This window comes from Uloborus diversus, chromosome 6 (genome assembly GCF_026930045.1).
Source record: "Uloborus diversus isolate 005 chromosome 6, Udiv.v.3.1, whole genome shotgun sequence".
NCBI classification, from domain to species: domain Eukaryota; kingdom Metazoa; phylum Arthropoda; class Arachnida; order Araneae; family Uloboridae; genus Uloborus; species Uloborus diversus.
In genome coordinates this window covers 84,844,750-84,864,533 of record NC_072736.1, presented here as the reverse complement: position 1 = coordinate 84,864,533, position 19,784 = coordinate 84,844,750, and the positions used below count along the sequence as shown (strand labels likewise).

Below are 19,784 nucleotides of genomic sequence, written 5' to 3'. Positions count from 1 at the left end.
AGGGAATATAGTGTGAACATTATAGAAATTTTAGGAATTTTAGGACAATTCCTAACCCTGGGCATTTAGCAAAATCCCAGCTTTCCTCAGTTTACCAATGCAAGTATAATTCAATTGTGCAATCAGAAAAAAGTCCAAGGAGGGCGATGCACTTAGCAAAAAGAAGAGAGAGAAAACTTGTAATCTGATAAGGAAAGGGGGGTTCGGGGGTTCTCCTCGGGAAAATTTTTGAAACTTGGAAGGTTTAAAAACGCCATTTTAGACTTTCTTTGCTGATGTTTAGGGACAAAAAGGTGAAGTTGTCTCAGCGGAAAGTGGTAGAAATTGAAACCTTAAAAACGCGATTATAGGCCATTTTATTAACGTTAGGGTAAAGGATGGAGCCCAGGGAGTACCCCCAATATTTTTTTTTTAAAAATAGATCGAAATCAATTCTCTGCCCAACCCCCTTCCTAATTTCAAAATTGAACTTTCAAAAACACTATTGCAGACAAAATTTACATGATAAACAATTTTTACGGGAAAGAAGTGCTGGGGCTCTTCCATGATTTTTTTTTTCAAAATTATGGTCCTAAAAACTCCAGCAACATTTTATATTCAAGGGCTATACCATTTTAATTTTTTCTAAAAGTAGTTTAAAAAATTTAATTTTTTTATGATATTAAAGAAAGTTCGTTCGGGGACCTTTGCTCGAGTATTTTCTGAAATTCAGAGTTCATCGGCTTTCGGAGTCCTGGTGGTAATCCTAAGGCGTACGCTAAGAAATGGGGTGATGAGGAGAAAAGTATAATGAGTTCGCGCGCGCAACTATGAACAAATCCAAGTGAAATTCTTACTCTCATATTTTACTTTTCCTGAAGCTATTTATATACTTCTGAAATTCAAAATTTGTAATTTAATTTCCTTTAATGTTTGCAAATTCTGATTCTTCAGAAGTTTTCAAGCAAATCTTAAAGCTTATGTTTTTATATATATATATATAATCATTATCATCATTTTTTTTTTTTTTTTTGAAGCAGTAAAACATGCTTTTTAGTACATGGCAAACGTTGATGTACACTCCTGAAAATAAAACTGAAACACTTCAATAGTTGGGGAGAAACTAACCTGGCAGCATTAAGAAAGCTACGCAGATCTTAATTATAGCATTACGACGCTGTCAGGTTAGGTTTGCCGCAACTACAGTTTTTATATAAAACGTTTGTCTTTAATAAGTAAATCAATCTTAATGAAGTTGAAATTGTAAAATATATTACAACAAATGGCACCAGTGAAAGAAGGAGAACACTCAAAATCAACTTTTCGCAGCAGAGGCATTTAAAATTTTTAGAGTAATTTTATAAAGCGTATTTGTAATGAATTGACAAATGGTTCTTTTCTCTGTAATGGAAATATAATTTAAAGAAGAATTAACAGTATATTCTTATTTTCAAAAGCAATACCTCTATACAACTTTAACTGTAGCCTATTATATTTCAAAATTTATCATTTAACACCAAGATTGCAGCATAATTTTAAAAATAAAATAGTTATTAAAACATATTTAACTTATCTCAAAAGGAATGATGGTCTTGTCGTTGATTGAAGACACAGAGCAAAAGCACGAGCACGAGTGAATCAAAACAGCAAATGGCATAACTTCTTCGTTCTTCCTCCAAAAAAAAAAAAGAAAGAAAAAATTCCCGCCTTTTCTAAACTGCTTATTTAGTTAAATACGTCATAAAACTATCTTGTTACGGGTTGGTCACTGATGGGAAATTTAGCAAAAAGTAAAGATAGAAAACACAGGAAAACACAGCTGTGCGCTGTGCCCAGCGTGTGAAAACGACTTCGATCTGGACCCCCCACAGATCTGTCTCTTCTCCCTTCAGCATTCTAGATAAGGAAAGGGTATATAATTGTTAGTCAAGAAGAATGACCATTCCAAGAGGTCGAGTTTTACAACCCATGTTGTAAATCCTGCTGCCTGCTCCCCTTATTAAGAAAAACACCGATTCGGGCATAATCGCACAAATGACGATTGGTATATTTTGAGGACTGATATAATACTGACACAAATATGACGACTGGTTATCATTTCTTTGAGAAGAGGGGGGGGGGGGTCTCACCCCACTCTATCCCTTCTCGACACATCCTAGCTATATGGCTATTCCAATTAAAGCAAGTATCTTCATGTGTATATCCATAGTACTTTTTTAAAACAAGATGCATACTCCTTACTCAGACGAAGGCGACTTGTAAGTGGTCAAAGAACTCAATGGAACGGGAAAAGTTCGTCAGGCAAGCAGGCCCGGATGTATAGTAGTTTTTTTATTTTTATTTATTATTATTTTTTCAATTTCTTGGGATATTGGGCCCTTTCAGGTTGTGTCCCCCCCCCCCTGCACTGCGTGGTTTGCGGGTACGCAGGGCCTGCTGTCAAGACTAACTGTGCATTTTATCAGAATAATTTTGTCGAATATTTTACAAAGACAATTTTATGCGGAAATTGTGGGAAGAAAAAGGAAAATCCAAACTCTAAGGAAAATCCAAACAAAGGCACCTGAAGCCAGGGGCCCCCTAAGACTCAGGGGGCCCTATTGGAAGCAATCAGCCCACGCCTAAAATTCATGATTAAATATCAATTTTCATGAGTTTTGAACATTTTTCACTCAAAATTATAGCTTTCCACGACAAATTCTCAAAACAAAAATTTTGGTTTTGAGGATAGGCCAGTTCGCAGCTCCGAGGCCCCCTGCTTTTCTGGAGATCCCAGCTAGCGCCTCATGCGCCTATGCGGTGATCCGCCACTGCCCTTGGTGAGCGCCTCTGTTCAACGATGGTTACAACAATGCTGTTTTCGTTTAAGCCTTTAGCAGTTAAGGTTCCCTTTATTGGAATTTAAGCCCCTTTTCTCCCTAAGAACAAAATGCAAATCCGTTGGGAGCCCTGTTAACAAAACTTTCCATATTAAATGACTATATTCATTTAGATAATAGCATTGTGGTACTTATGTGCTTTCATGTGTGTAATGAAAATAATAGTTTCATTCAGTAGCATTATAGCATTTCAGGTGTTAATTTTCGCAGCTTCCTTTTTCAAACTGTTAATAATTATTGATTGTGATAAACCTTTGTAAGTCTTTCCTTAATTGATTTTCCATTCTTTCCTTAAATTTAAGGAAATGTTTACTATTAGTAATCTGCAAAGTTTAATGATCTTCTAAAGTAATGAGTTTTGGTTATGGATAGAAGCCTAGAATCTTATTATCTAGTTCAGAGGGTCCCAAACTTCAGAACTCCGGGGACCTCTTCCGGAAAAATTACAAACTTCACGGACCCCTCTCCCCCTGGCGCACGCAAATAAAATGATTTGACACCGTTAAACCAATTTTTTCTAACGTATTTTGCGTTTTTTTTTTTTTTTTTTAAATTGTGTGTTTACTTATGAGAGTTTTAACAGGATGGGAGGCTGCTGCATCCTGCATGTACTTAAGCAAGAACTTTTTAATTCCTTATATACAGTGGTTCCCAAAAGTGTTCGTACACTTGTGATTTTCAATGAAATACACCCCTATTCATTGGTTAAAATTAATATTTTGGAATGGGTATTTAATTATAAGATCTATTTTCTACAAAAATATATCAAACTTTTTAATAACATAATAAAATTTGATTTTTAAGAAATAAATAATCAAAAAGTGCCAGCAACTTTATCTCACAAAACTCTTTGTACACTTTGAAAAAATATCAAAAAATTAGTACGTAATCTAACTTCTTACTAATTTATTATTTAGTAGAGTATCATGCAGTATCAAGAACAGCTTTTAAAGGTCTGGGAATAGATTTCATTACTTTTTCTTTCTTTTTTGATGTAATTTCTGAGTAGGTGTCCAACCACAATTTGAGTCTTACTGTTTCTAGTTCGCTTTTCATTCCAATGCTGTATTTTCGTAATCTAGCCTGCAGATTTCTCTAAATGTGTTACATTAAGTTTAAATCTGGCGATTGAAGAGATACTTCTAAGCTTAAGGATAATTTTTGATGCACCAGAAGCAAATGTTGAATACTTTGTGCTTCTATCGTTATCTTGATTTAAAAAAAAAGTTGTTTCAGAAAACCAAATTTTGGGCTAATAGTTTTAAAATTGTTTTTTTAAATATTTAAATAAACAGCATGATTCATTATTTCCTCAAAAAATTCCAAACTACCAAGTCCTAATGCTGATATGCCCCCTGACATAAGAACACCTTCACTGTCTTGATTAACTGATTCCAACGAAATTCTTAAGATTAAATTCCTCTTTGTTTTTCTATTTATAATTATACAACAATTTAACCAAAAATGTTAAATTTATTTTCATCTCTATGTAAGACGTTATTCCAAAGTGTTTTGAGCTTATTTATCATTGATTTTGGGATGGAAAGCTTAAGCTTTCTTTTCCTTTTTCGCACAAACATGAAAATTTCTGCGGGAAGAGGTCCCATCTAATCCAGCTAATCAGAAAACTTTGCGAACAATTTTAGGTGAAAATTAAACGCAAAATATTTCATTAAACTCTAGAGAAACTTTGACAGCACTCAAATGTCAATTTTTATAATTTTTTTAACTAAATCTCTGATCACACTTTGTTAACTTTGCCAGTTGACCTTTTCTTACCTTGTTTTCGATCCGATTCTTTTCTTTAAAGCATTTTATCAAGCACTTTACTAATTTAGAGACATTTCAAACCAATTTACCGCTACTGTGAGAAAAAAAATCAAATTCCAAATGGTGTTTGTTGTTTTTTACGAATACCAGCCTTTTTAAAATAATAAGCAGAATATTAGGGTATAAATAAACAAAAAATTAAAGCAAAAGACTTTACAGTGGCAACACAATGCAAAAATAATAAAAAAAGGTGTGATAAGTTTAATCAGGAATTTATTCGAAAATATTGCGGTGTATGATGACTTTTGTGGCGTATTATTTCTCTGTCTCTTCATTTTCGACAAATTTCCAAAAAAAAAAAAAAAAAAATCAGGCAATATTTTAACAACACTACTACGTTTTATTAAGAATGGCATAAAAATGATGTGAAAAAAAAATCATTTTTGCGTTATTTTAGTTTTATTACGAAATTTCAAGGTGGACGAACACTTTTGGGAGACACTCTATGTGCTTTTGTTTTGAATTAGAATATCGATACTCGCCTTCAATCCCAATTATATTTAACATTTTAGCTGGATAGCATTTTATTAATATGCAACACATTGCTTCAAATTATTTTCAGAGCTTTGGATGAGAGAGTTTTCTTTTATGCAAATGTATCTTAGCTTGTTAAATTTAAACATTCAATTGCATAGTTTGAAAATGCATATTTAACTGCAAAAGCTTCAGCCCATATACTTTAGTTGTGGAAAAATTGATTGAAGTGAAGCATTGCTTTCTAACCTTTTATTATTATTTTTTCCAATAGACTGATAGTTTGCAAACTGTGAGAGTACCAGTCAGTGCTACTGAACTAAAGAAAAATAAAACATTTTATTCATCAGCTGGAAAGTAAGATAAAATTGTTCTTTTTATTATATGTTTAATCTATATTATTGAAATATGACCACATCTGTCTATGTATGTATGTAATCCCAGTAAGCAAAATATCTTGCCTCCGTATTGCATAAGGGTTGACATGCAAGAAAAATCATCTTGCATTAATGCTGCCTCAATGTTGTTATGTTACTCCATTTATGCTGTCAGGAGGCTGCCACAATATTGATTGACAAGGTGTATGCAGCATAATATCAGGAAAATATCAAGGTAGGCTGCTTTTGTAATGCTGCATACATATTGATATGACAGGATAATATCAAGATGTTGTCATGACAGCATGAAATCAAGGTCTACGCAAGATGATCTTTCTTTTGTAATCTTGCATACGTATTGATATGACAGGATAATATCAAGATGTTGTCATGACAGCATGAAGTCAAGGTCTACGCAAGATGATCTTGCTTTTGTAATCTTGCATACGTATTGATATGACAAGATAATATCAAGGTGTTGTCATGTCACCATGAAATCAAGGTCTAGGCAAGATGATCTTGCTTTTGTAATCTTGCATAGGTATTGATATGACAGGAAAATGTCAGGATACATTGACATGATAGTATGAAATCAGTACGTTTGCAAGGTGTTTTATCTGTTTATTTATCTGTATATTATTTTCACTTCAAACTCGAGAATTAAATTTCATTCTTTAATTATTTCTGTTATACTTCAAGACTGATTAGTTTTCCAGCCTTAGAATATTTTCTTAAAGCTGACATCTGATCGGAAATTCATATAAAGATATTAATAGTACTCGCAAATTAATTTAAAAAATAAAAATCTTCGTTTTGTGTAATACTTGACTTATTTTTTTTGATTCATGGTTCTAATTGTATTATAAAGACATAAAATACTTAGTAAGGAATAATTGTGGAAGTTTTTACAGCACATTAAAAGTAAAGATGGCAATAAATAAATAGATACATTAAAGTACATTTCCGAATGGATGTCAGCAATGAAAATATCCTCTGGACAAAACATATGAATTTATCTTAAAGAATAACAAAAATAATCATTGAATAAAAATAATCTTACTCGCGAGATTGAAGTGATAATATGAAATTCTCGGCTGCTGATCCTTTGTTTCAAAGTCTAGGAACGGTCTCGGCCATTTCTATCATTGATCGCACATCGTCTGCGATATGGCTTGTCTAGTACTATATTAATAAACAAATGCAGTTTTGAGTCATTCATAAGTCATTCCTAAAACAATACTATTCCATACTAATAACTAAGCAACCAACTTAGCGAGGCCTGAAGAATGCAATGCCACGTGCAGCGTGGAGCTCTATCGAAGGTCGAAGGAGGAAGATAATATACCAGCAATGCAAGGGACGCTGGGTATAAAGAATTATGCGCATGCGCAAGTATCAACGAAATTCCCCCTGTTCTATTGTGTACTAATTACCTTGACGGCAACAGCATGAAATCAATACCATCTTGACGGCATCAACATGTATGCAATGCTGATATTGTAAGGTAATATCAATATTGGTATTTTAAAATGAATGCAATGTTGCATGCGTATTGTTATTGCAACATTGCTTTTTAATCTTTATGCAACCTTTATACAGTATGAAACACATCAATATTGACGCCATCAGTATAATATCAAGATCTGTCAAGGTTGTTGCACGAAATTTTGTTAGTAGGGATACAGAGCTGTGGTTAAAAAAATATTTGGGTGGAATGCACCATCTTATGAGGTAGATGTCATCGCTGACAAATTTTTTTGTTAGGGCACATAAAGTCAATTTATATTACTTAAATAGTTAACCAAAATTTTAAGTGGGATTGTTTAAAATTGGAGGGTAGGATTTTTTTTTTCAGTTTAGTTTATTGCTTTAACATTGCAGATAAATATTTATTTTTGCAAAATATATGCATATTATGAAACACAAAATTTAATTAAGAAGCAAAATGCTGACAACAGGAATAAGTTTTACAGTAGCAAGTTACTGCCTCGATTACATTATCTTTTACATGTTAATGCCCTTGCTGTTATCTTTTACATATTAATGCCCTTGCTGCCCTTGCATGTTAATGCTCATGTTAATGCCCTTAAAGCAGCATCCTATCATTTAAATAACCCATTGTAATACAAATCAATAGAATATAGGATTGAAAACAAAGTTGATTGATCATATAGATTTCTAAAACCCTCTATGAAACAAATGTCTGGTTACGGTCCTGAAATCAGTGATGTTCCCATCAATGTTTCTGAGGGTATTTTCTCCCAGTAATCCATTATGCACAATATTTGTATGTGATCATATACATAGTATGTCATAATATGAAAATTTTTGAAGCTTGAGGGTATACGCTATATGTCTAAAAAATGTTTGAGAGTATACGGCATACATGGAGACACCTATGGGAACACCACTGCCTGAAATTGCTGGATTGTCATTATTTGTTTCTTAGCTGTTGAAAATAGATCAGCTGGAAATTGTTTATTCATCATGATTTCATGCATTCATATAAAACTTTTTTTGTTCGAACATTATTGCTGTTAATACCTTAAAATATATATGCACTACTTAATATTATTTTTAATTGAAAGAGTTTTTTTTCATACAATCAATTTAATAAAATCCAAATGTTGTAATTTTGCTTTATTTTTGATAATAAGAGAAATATAATTTTAATTTTAATTTTTAGTTGCTTACAATGGGATGATTTCCACTCAAACAATGGGCTTCCAATCAAAAAGCATAACTTAAACTCACCTTCTCATAAATTGTCACATTATTCAGGTATGTATTCAGTTCATCTTATGTAGCAGTAGTATGCTTCGTTTGTGAAAGTGATTTAAATTTTTAATATGAATTTGAATGAAAATGTAAAATTGTTTTTCAACTATTCCTCAGTGGTATAGTCGAGGAGAAATGCAGAGGCACTACACCTCTCTGCCTTTTATTTCTACACTAGCATATCCCCACATTTTAAAATTTTGACACTCGACTTTTTGATTTCTTTAACTTGCACTCATGTAACTGCGTGTGTTACTCCACCTTTTTGTTTATCATTTGAGTGATTTTCAAAACGATTGACAGTTTGGTGTCCTGACTTTTTCCTTTCAATTTAATGTTGATAAAATAATTTTTTGGCACTCAATAAGCTTGTAATTAGGCATTTTTTTTTACATTAAATTTGTTTGATTCAGTGCCTTTTTTCATGGTTGTAAATTAATAAGCCTTTTCTATTACTTTAGTTAACTGGTAATGGAAATTTCCTTGTCCTGACTAGAAAGTACGCATAAACTTTATCTTTTTTACCCGACTGCGTGTGTGTGACGCAAAGGAGGGTAATGTGTTTATAACTCTATGTATGTACGTATGTTTGTTCCTATGTGGCGTTGTAGAGGTTAAACGCTTTGGCCAATTTTAGTAATTCTTACGTCAATCGATTTGTCTTAACCTTGGGAGTGTCACTAAACAAATGACAGTAATTAAAACTCACCATATTAACAACCAGTTGCCATTTTGTCAGTTCGAGATCATGTCGCACGCAGGTAGCGTGCGACAAATGCAGGTAGCTTTCGCAGGGCTCATAGTCCTCTTATATCTCCTATATTTTCAAATTTGTCAGATATTCTCCTATATTTCCTATATTTTCTCACTAACTCCTATATTTTCTTCATTGGATGCTAAATTCTACCCAAAAATGCAAAAACTTTAGATCAATTTTTCTTCTTCTTTCTCCCCTGCACTGTGCATTCTTACATCTTTAATGTTAACATTTATACTAAACTTCTGTTTGATTATTTTTATGGAATATACAAAATAGATGGTTTTACCAAGGAAGTTAGACTTACTTTAAACTTGTTTTCGATTAATTCCTTTTCTTACTATCTCGGTGAAAAAAGTGTCATTTTATAGGATTTTGTCTGCTTTTTTCAAATTTGTACTTATTTTCTATGTAGATTTTCTGAAGATTTCAGAATTCGTTCTTCTCAGAAATTTGTTTTCTTGACTCATTTTTTTCTATCTACTACGTTACGGTTATAAATTGGAGAGGGTAATAGATGGATCTCTGCTTCACTTAGGCTCTCTAACACCCCCTTTCGTTTGGCTGATTAGGTAAAATTCACCTTTAATTCATGTGTGTGCATATATGTGCATATAACTGTAAGTTATGAATAATGCCACTACAGTGAGCACCCGGTAATTGAATCAGTCACTTTAATGAATCAATTCCTCAAAAATGAAATGAAATCCAGTTTTAACATTAAAAAATTGCAGAATATTTGAATCTAACTTGCCGCTTAAATGAATCAAGCCTATGAGGCTGACCATTTCCCAAAAACGTGATGCATTAGCACAGTCTTTTTTTCTTTGCCTTCGTTTAGAAAAATTAGTTTCTTTTTCTGTAAATAGTGAAACGATGGGGGGCAGAGTGTTGCACATTTTTTGTAACGATTTTCTCTTGATATGTCCAACAAAACTAGTGAGACGAGAGAAACATGGAGTTGAATGGACTTTTCAACTTTTCATCGTTAGTGTTAGCATTGAAGCAATGACTTACCAATATTGAGAACTATGGGTAGATTTATGACATTGAAAAAAGAATGTCCAAATTAATTATTACCTAGTTTTAGCAATCAATAAGAGATGTATTTTCCGAAGTACGTAAGCTAAAATCTGAATTTTATAATTGCTTTTTCATACTGTTTTGGAAAAAAATTCTTTAAATAATCAGAGAATGGATAATTTGGCAGTATACTTCTTATAATATCATGTTTGACCAAAAATTTAATAAAGTTCTCTGAAATTGTTTGGTGAATTCCACGTTTAAAAAAAAAAAAAAAAAAAAACGTACACACAATTTTGCTTAGTTGAATCAAAGTTGTCTTAAACGAACAGGATTAATATAAGTAACCATGGGTACAAAAATTCATTTGCTCTCACTTGTTTGACTCTTCATTTCTATGACTTCATGAATTCTGGAATTGTATTTATACTGGATTTCTGTTTTTTATATTTTTTTAGGGCTCCAAACATACTAGATGCTATACGTTTTTGAAATTCCTATTGTTTTTCTATCAAACTCCTATATTTTTCCTGTTAAACTCCTATACATTTTTTTCCACTTGCTATGAGCCCTGCTTTCGCTGCCTAAATTTTTTGTTTGCTATGTCTACTAATTGAGGCCTCAGTGGCCTAGTGGTCTAAGCAATTGCTTCTCACACTTGAGGCGGTGGGTTCAACTCCCATCCTCGCTTGGGATGTACTTTCCTGTCTTTCTGATGTAAATTCTTTCATGTGTGGTTTAAATGTATTCTGTATTGTAATAAAAAATATATCATTCGTAAGGGAGGCAAGACACTTAGACTGTAGTCCTCATCAAAATAAACCCATGCAATAAGCACCAAATGAAAGAAAGTCTACTAATCCGATTTTCATCTCTAACTTGTTGCATTTGTTTTTGTCATGATTCAGGGGACTGAGTTTTATGACATGTACTTTCTTGATAGGCTGTTTTAGTTTTGCAAGAAAGATTTGACTGATGGGACGTTTCCTTGCTCCCGTCATCATGGTTTATACAGGCTGTTTATATAGATGTGCTGCGGTTGACTTAAGTTCACTCATTTTTGCCAAAGGTCAAGCACATGTAGCTTTAAGCCGAGTTAGATCTCTAGAGGGACTAAATATCAGTAGTTTAGACCACCGCAAGTTACTTAATAAACCTCAAGATACAAACTCTCTCAATGAAATGACAAGATTGCGAAATATACCATCTTATAATCACAATAACTAAGTCAATATAAATTAACTAAAAAGTGTGAAAAAAAATATATTAAATAAAAACAAAAAACCCAAATGCATAAAAGCCAAAAAAAACTAAAAAGAAAAATGTATAAACCCAGTACTTGAGAATGTTATTAAGTACTACTGAATAAACACCATTGAAATAGTTTTATAATCGTACACAGGTAAGACAAATTCAAAAGCAAAATAGAAGGATCAACAGTCGGGACCCATTCCTTTCTGAATCAAGAAACCCCTTTTAATGGGCCCCAACTGTTGATGCTGTTTTAAACTACTGGGCTTATAAACTTTTCTTTTTAGTTTTTTTGGTTTTTATGTAGTCGGTTTTTTTGTTTTTATTAAATAGTTTTTTATTGTACACTTTCAAGCAGCTTTTTTATTTTTGTGCATTAAAGAAAGAAGTAATATTTGTTAGTTCAACACAGCTGAAATTGATTTTACTGAACTGCTCATCTAACATTTCAATGCAGTTTGTGTCCTTAGGTACAACTTATAAGTGTTACCCCAGGGAATTAATTTTTTTTCAATGTGCAAAATATTTCTCTATTGCAGTTAGCAGTAGTGTTAAGGAAGCCATATTTGTTTCTTCTTCGAATGTGCAAGTCTAAAAATGGATAAATTTATTCCTTATATGTTGTATATTGAAATGTACAATTCAATGTAAAGAGTACATTAATCATCTCTCATGAGTGTTACCAATTTATTTTGTAATATTTTTTCTAAGTATAGAAATATGCAATTAGACAGTAATGTATTTTTTGTTACGGAAACAAGAGACTTAGTTAAATTTAAAAAAAAAAAGAAACACCAATAGAATTTATTCCAGCGAAGAATTCTTTTATAAATCTCAGGAGTGTTACCACTCATGAGTGTTACTTGGAACAGGTAACATTCATGAGAAGGGACTAGCACTCATGATAAAAGAGACCTAAATAATGAGCAGATCTATAATTTTAGATATTGTATTACCTTTGACTGATACCTTTATCAAAGAGATAATTTTTCACACACACACATATATGTAATAAATTCACATTTATTAAAAATTGAAGGGTGAACACTAACACAAAGCTAATGTTTTCAAAAATGAAATTTGTGTGTGTTATTTAGGAAAAACTGTCTTAAGATATGTTGTTCAAATAACTACATATTTTAAAGGAATTACTGCCAAAACTCTACAATAAATTATTTCATAAGTCCATCTCTCATGAGTGTTACTGTCTACCATGAGTGTTACCACAGCTAAAAATCAGTATTTGTATGAATAAACCTTTTCTTTAATCTTTAAAAATTAGTTTCAATATTGAAATTTTTAGCTATTCATGGTAATTGTAATGAAAACATTTAATGTTTAATTTAATGTGTTTTTATTGTGAACTTTGCTCTTTATTTAGGAAACAGAGTAACACTCATGAGAAAAACAGTCATCCAAATGCTTAAAATTTCTTAAATTCAAAAAATATTTATACCATTTTCATTTATTACTGAGTATTTAAGCTAGTTTAATCAGAATTTGTTGAATTATTTATTTTTTTGAAAGAAATTACAGAATGTTTTATAAAGGTAACACACATGAGAAAAATGGTGACTTGCCAAAAGATTTCTTAGAATTTCTAAAAGCTAAGCAAATTGACTCGCAAATAATCAACAGGTTTGAAAGCTATAAATTGTAAGGAATTTATACCTAGGAAAGTTTTAATGTTTATAACAACAAAAATTTTCAAATTATGTTGGACCTAATGTGTCAATGCATTTGAAAATCATCCATAACCAACTGCCATTCATGCAAGTTATCATTAAAGTTTTGTGTAGTAGTTCTCGCTTGTTTACTTAGAAAACTGCAAAAGTGGGTTAAGAGCAACCACAAGACAAATGCAGATTTTCTTTCCTTATTCCTTCTTATGTAATCAAAGATTGCTTATTGTTTTCAAAGAGTAGAGATTGATTTTTTATTCGCTATTTGAAAAATCGATAGGATAAATTTTTCTGTGATAATTTTCTGAAACTAGAGCAGGGATGAAAATCCCATACTTTCGTATGGCAAACTGTTGGTTAGCCTATGCAGTCAAAAGAAACTTTGCAAGAATCGAACACCAAACGTCTTCTCAAAATCCGACAGCATTTGCTTTTTATTACTTTTATATTATATTTGAAAACCTTATTAGTTTTGTAATGCAATAAAAGTGATATTGTTTATCAGCTTGTAGTTATATATTTCTTTTTAAAAAAAAGCTTAGTTTTAATAAATTCTTTTATTCTCAGATAGAAGCAAAGATGCTCATAAGTGGGGAGTTCATGATGCTCTGCACAGCTATTCTGCTAGTAAAAAAGATTTAGATTACTGGAATCAGACTTCTCATTGGTAGTATTTTATAAACCTTCAAAACTTAGAATTGTTAAAATGTTTAAATTTTTAGTTATCACTAAATTTGGTACACTGACTCCTTTGAAAATTAATTATTGTTCATATTATCAGTTTTAAGTTTATATGTTTGTTTTCAATATGTGTGCATATATTAAGTTTGTGTTTTCAGTACACTGTGTTATCAGTTTTTAGTAAGATGTTAAGTATTTTAGTTTTCAAAATTTTTTAACTGATACAAATGTTTGTTATAAAATGCATTGCTCAAAATTGCCTAGTAATTCCAACTACTACCAACACTTTATCGAAAATAACTTCTTTAAGTTTACAGGGTTCGTACGGGTCATGGAAATCCTGGAAAGTCATGGAAAAAAAATAACAGAATTGCAGACCTGGAAAAGTCATGGAAAATTGAAATTTTCATTGCAAGTCATGGAAATTTATTTCTAGTCGTGGAAAAATGTCCTGGACAAAGAGAAAGGAACAGGAGCTAAAGGAGCATTAAAAATCTTGAGTGATTTAACAGTATAACACATAAAAGCTATTAAAAACGGAAAATTGAACGATCCAAAAATTAAATCTGAATTTTAAAATCTCATTGCATCCACTTCTGTCGCAGCCGCTTGCCATTTTTGCGATGTGATTTTACTGCCTGGACATCACTTATTTTGAATTTTCTGTTATTTTCAACACTTCTTATATTTCATATTCTGTAGTAGGGGCATTCCAAGGTATTTTTGACATTTATGTAGAGTCCGTAACGTGACCTTTTTTGCCATAACTTTTTGATTTACTGTTTGATTAGCATATTATTTTATTTTGATCTTTTCCTAACAACACACCAGCTCAAATTAAAATAATTTGCAAATCAAACAGTAAATTAATAAGTTATGGCAAAAAAAGGTCACGTTACGGACTCTACATATGTCAAAAATACCGTGGAATGCCCCAGTAGCAAAATTTCACGTTCTTAGTTTTGCCATGCCCACTCAAAAAAGAAAAAAAAAAGCAATTCAATTGCATGCAAGTTCGATTCCATCACTCTTAAGGACTTTATTATTAAATTTATCAAAGGGGGTTTAACTTAATTTGTTGAATGTTTTAGAAAATAAAGATCTTAAGTCAGGCGATAGAATACAGAAAAAGAGGAATTTTAATGCTCTAAAACAGTAGTGCCCAACATACAGCATGCAAAACTAATCCATGCGACCCACTGCTACATTCAATGTCGGGAATTAGGTGGTGTTTATATATATATATACCATCGGAGTAGATAAACCCTGGTGTTACATTTTCTGCCATTACATGGTCAGAAATGTACTGAACCAAAACTTTAATATAAATTCACATGCTAAGCACTATTAAAGCAGAAATGAGGCAGTGGGAAGCAAAGGGATGTAAGTGGACATTTTCAAGTTTTGAGTAAAACGTCCTGCCTAAAGGCCTACCTAAAGATAACGTCGTAGGTAGGCTTTCATTGATTTTTTTTTATAAATCATGTTATACAGCAGCACCTACCAGGGCTACAAGGACCATCTGTTGCACCAGGACAGAAGAGAAGTTCACCTACCATTTGTACTGGTTATCTCCAAATTTTCAATTTTGCCACTTACATCCCTTTGCTTCTCACTGCCTCAAATGGCGAGTTTTTTAAAAAAATGGATCAGTCATCTAAATATGGAATCACTGTAACATACTTTCTATGTATAGTTGCCATTAAGTTCTAAAAATGTATATCAACTTCATCAGCTGAGACAAAAGCAAATGCCTGCTATAGGATGTAGTTAAAACTAGCAAAACTTCATTGAAATGAGGCGCAAGTTTTCGGGTGTTTCCCCATCCTTTGTTGGTCAAAGTAGGTGAAGTGGTGCCACTGTTAGCAAAAGTTTTTCTCTCATTTGAAAGCATTGCCTAAGATCTGAAGATATTCTATTAAATTTTTAAAAATGACAGTTTGGAATGACTGGAAATAAATAATGCTCTCTCATTACTTGTGAAATATATTATAATTACTCCATTGGTTAGTAAACAAATAACAATAAAATAAAAAGTTATAGTCCCCCCCCCCCTCTCTAAGTTATTCAGAACATTTAAAAACTTCTGCTTAATTTTTCAATCTTTTCATGAACATGACTTTTCTACATTTATTTTATTATTGTTTTAATATTATAGTACTTGTGCCTGAAACATGTAACTATTATTTTTCAGTATAATTTTACATTAAATTGTTAATATGCCTTCATTAATTCATTGTTACTAGTTTTTTTTTGAAGTGCTGATTTGATTATGTTTTCCCCCCTAAGAAACCAAGAGGAGGGGGGGATACCTAGTCATAACAAAATACTCAAATTTCAATTCATAGACAAAAATATTGCTCTTTGACTCATGGAATTGGAATATTTGAAAAAAATCTGTGCATGAACCATTTTCCTTTTTTTTTCTCCTGAATGTAAGCATTTTCTCCCCCCCCCCCCCCACCCCATTTTATCATTGTTTCTTTTTTTTCTTTTAAGTTTCACCATGTATTATACATTACTGAATGAAAATCATTTTCTTTGTTAATATATCTTTGCATATTTCTTTTTATCTCTTTATTTCAATGCTGCATATTAATTTCTAAATTTTAGTTCACTAACGCCAGTCGATGGAGTACCAAGGTGTTCTCCGCATAAATGGAACCAGCTTCAATCATCTTGGAACATTCTTGGTGTCAAGCCAGTAAATTATGCACTTTATCAAAAAGACGGTTGAGATTCCTGCTTCTTATGCTATGCTTAACTTATTTAAATATTACACTATTTTTTTTTTCAAGAACTTGCATTTATATTGGCTGCTGATAAATCATGTCATAGAATATTTTCAATCTTTTAATAATTATTTTGTTCTAATGATATTTTATATTAGTTTAATGAAACTGCTTTTGTTCATAATTTTTGTGACAATGAATTTTGATACCTAAAAATAACTTTTGGTGAGAGTTCCTTATTTATTCTTCCTCCCCCCCCCCAAAAAATGAAAATTTCTTAAAATTACTTTGCTGCATCATTCCTTGTAGAATTAGCAAAATTTCAGATAGCCATTGTATCCATAAGCTAACCACTTTGAATAAAAAATAAACATTAAGCATTTCTAGTGCAAAGACATTATAGTTTAATTTTTTTAACTGAAAATTCTTCTTAAAAATTGGTTTTGAGGCTGTTTGAAACCTGAAAACCACGCCCTGACCTTCTCTGATTTTTAATCTCGTTTTTAACCTGCTCTAAGCAGCAATTTATAACTTGTCTCATAGATTTTATATTGTGATGAAAATGTCGTTTTGTTTTTTATTTTGAGTATTTATAACTTTATTAACCGGTGTAAACATTTTCTGTAAAAAATTTTTTAATGTTATTATTTTAAGAGTTTATTTATTGTTTGTGTGCTTTTTTACTTTATCGTTCATTTTCATGAAGTATGTGCAATATGTATCTATTACCCCATGTAACATGATACTTTACACACTTTCATAACGTCTAAAACATGAGTAAGTGTAATAAAAATCAGGCAGCTTCGTGCCTCTCATGTGCTTGTCTCCAAACTGTAGATGGTGCTCCTTAATCTTTTTGCTAATTATGCAATATGTGGTCTGGTACTTTTCCTATTCAGTGAAACCATTGTTAATTAGCTATTGCTATGTATAATTAATAATCTTTACTAATAATAAAGTTGAAAGTCTCTGTCCGGATCTCTCTGTCTGTCATGATCTCTGTGGCTGGTATAGCGCTTAGGCCGTTCGGCTGATTTTCATGAAGTTTGGCGCAGAACTAATTTTTTGCATGGGGGTGTGCAACTCGAAGCGATTTTTCGAAAGTTCGATTTTGTTATTTTTCTATTCCAATTTTAAGAGCATTTTCCAAAGCAAAATTATAAGATGGATGAGTACACTACCAAGTTTTCATAATGTGGGACCCGTAACATGTGCAAGTCAATTGGGGGGAAATTCATCATACAGTATTTGTAAATACATAGGCAAACCAAAAGACCTTTTAATTTTCTACTACGGACAAATCCGTGCGGGTGCATCTAGTGAGAAATAAATGTATTATAGCAATAATAAATTGTAGAAACATGATTTTAAAGCAACCGTTTCAATAATTTCACTTGTATTTGACATTGATCTAATTTGTGTTCATAATTCTCTTTTTAACTGCCTGGAGCCTTAAGTAAGACATTCAAAGTGTTTTACAACTGTATCAACTGTTGAAGTTTTTTTTTTTTTTACAAAAATTCTGTTTTAAATTGTTGACTATAGTTTTTGAGAAGGTATTAAAATGTTACCGTTTGAATACATATTTCATCTGCATGCAATAATGCCAGACAGCCTAGTTATCACATCCTGAGACTGCAGTTTTGTTCTTATTAGATCTCCTCACTCAGGAATAGTGAATAACCAAGCTGGAGGCAGATGTCATCTCATTAAAGCTGATAGTGCCAACAAACTGGTAGGTAAAGCGAATTTATCTCATAATCTGGCAAGATAAATTCACTTTAACGAACGAAACTGCAGTCTCAGGATATGATAACCGGGCTGCCTAGTATATTGCATGTAGTTCTGGCTTAGAGGCGGTAACTTTCTGCTAAAAATACCTATTTTAAGTCATGAAAAAAAGGAATATACTCTATATGACCAAAAGTATTGGGACACTTTCAAAGATTCACAATTTTAAGGATTTCTCAAGAAATAAGATACCAATTGCTGTGTAACTTTTGCCACATAAAAGGTATGCTCCAGCTGTTATTTTCCAATAAAAGTTATATCCCCCTTGCTTTTCAGGGCTCAGTAACAAATTTAGACGAAAAAAAGTTTTTTTTGATCATCATTCATCGTAAATAGCTGAGAATAAGCTGTAAATTTCAGACATTAGTTAGCTTATTATGTCCAACTTTACATACTTTCAGGAAAATATCACTGATATTCACGATGATATAAGCATTTCTTTCAAAATTACAAATTTTATTTGAAGGTTTTTGGTGAAAATCAACTGGTCTTACCACACTAAGTTTATCACACTAATTATTTATTGCTTATTTAGCAATGATGTAAATTAACTTAGACACTACTGACACACACATATTGTTAATATTGACCTAGAGAATATAAATTGTTGCAAATATCGCAGAATAATTGTTGCATAACATTTGAGTTATTGATAAAGATGAAGGTTTCAGCTGGTGTGCTTTGGAAACAAATCATTTCAAGAACTACATGAAAAAAGGCAGTGTTGTCATCACATAAAGTTTTTTGTTGATAATTTTACAATTGAAGGGCCACGGGGAAGAATGATTATAGTTCACCATGCTCAAATTTCCCTCATTACGTTTTTGAGGTTGAATTTTGAATCGTTTCCAAGTTATCCTCATTCTTCCCTGTTAAAACTCACTCACTATGATGATTCTTGCCTGAATAATATTTCTCTTGAATACTGTCTGTAATAATCTACGTGTTCCCATAGGTTAACCAGAGTTTTTTAAGAAAAATGGACCTTGATTGTTCTTCCCTGTAGCCCTTCAATTGAGGCAGTGAGAAGCAAAGGGATGTAAGTGGACTGTTTAAAGTTCTGAGTAAATTGCATTTAAAGTTCAGATCCTAGGTAGGTTTTCCTTTTTTTTTTAATCATGCTATACAGCAGCACCTACTAAGGCTACTAGTACTACTTCTAGCCCCAAAGCGGAGGAGAGGTTCATTTGTACTGGTTATCTCCAAATTTTTAATTTTGTCACTTACACCCTTTGCTTCTCACTGCCTCAATTTGTGTTAATGGCATTATTTTGGCAACATAACTTTTTTTTGGACAAAAAGACTTTTCAAGTTTTACAATTCTGTAAAAACAAAATAAAATAAAAATGCTACCTTAATTTCACAAGCATTACGTACCACTAGAAAGCATCTGAATAAGAATATTTCCAGCTATTTTTAGAATATTATATGATAAATGTAGAATTTTTTTTCTGCAGCACTACTTCTTATATCATTGAAGAAATATTGGAACATAAAAGTAGAGTAAATCACATATTTGTACTTGTACTGCTCTTCCACATGTCAAAGCC

General features: G+C 32.0%; 1 protein-coding gene across 2 annotated transcripts in view; it reads left to right on the top strand.

Annotated features, from left to right (window-relative positions):
- The window catches only part of LOC129224103 (alpha-tubulin N-acetyltransferase 1-like), a 50,839-nt gene extending 33,425 nt beyond the window's left edge, over nt 1-17,414 (top strand). For both annotated transcript variants that reach the window (XM_054858510.1, XM_054858509.1), the window contains 4 exons: nt 5,437-5,519; nt 8,226-8,320; nt 13,598-13,697; nt 16,325-17,414. In XM_054858510.1, coding sequence (XP_054714485.1) covers nt 5,437-5,519; nt 8,226-8,320; nt 13,598-13,697; nt 16,325-16,448 — 402 coding nt within the window. In that variant the 3' untranslated portion in view covers nt 16,449-17,414. The remainder of the gene's footprint in view (nt 1-5,436; nt 5,520-8,225; nt 8,321-13,597; nt 13,698-16,324) is intronic.
- Nucleotides 17,415-19,784: the final 2,370 nt, after the last annotated feature.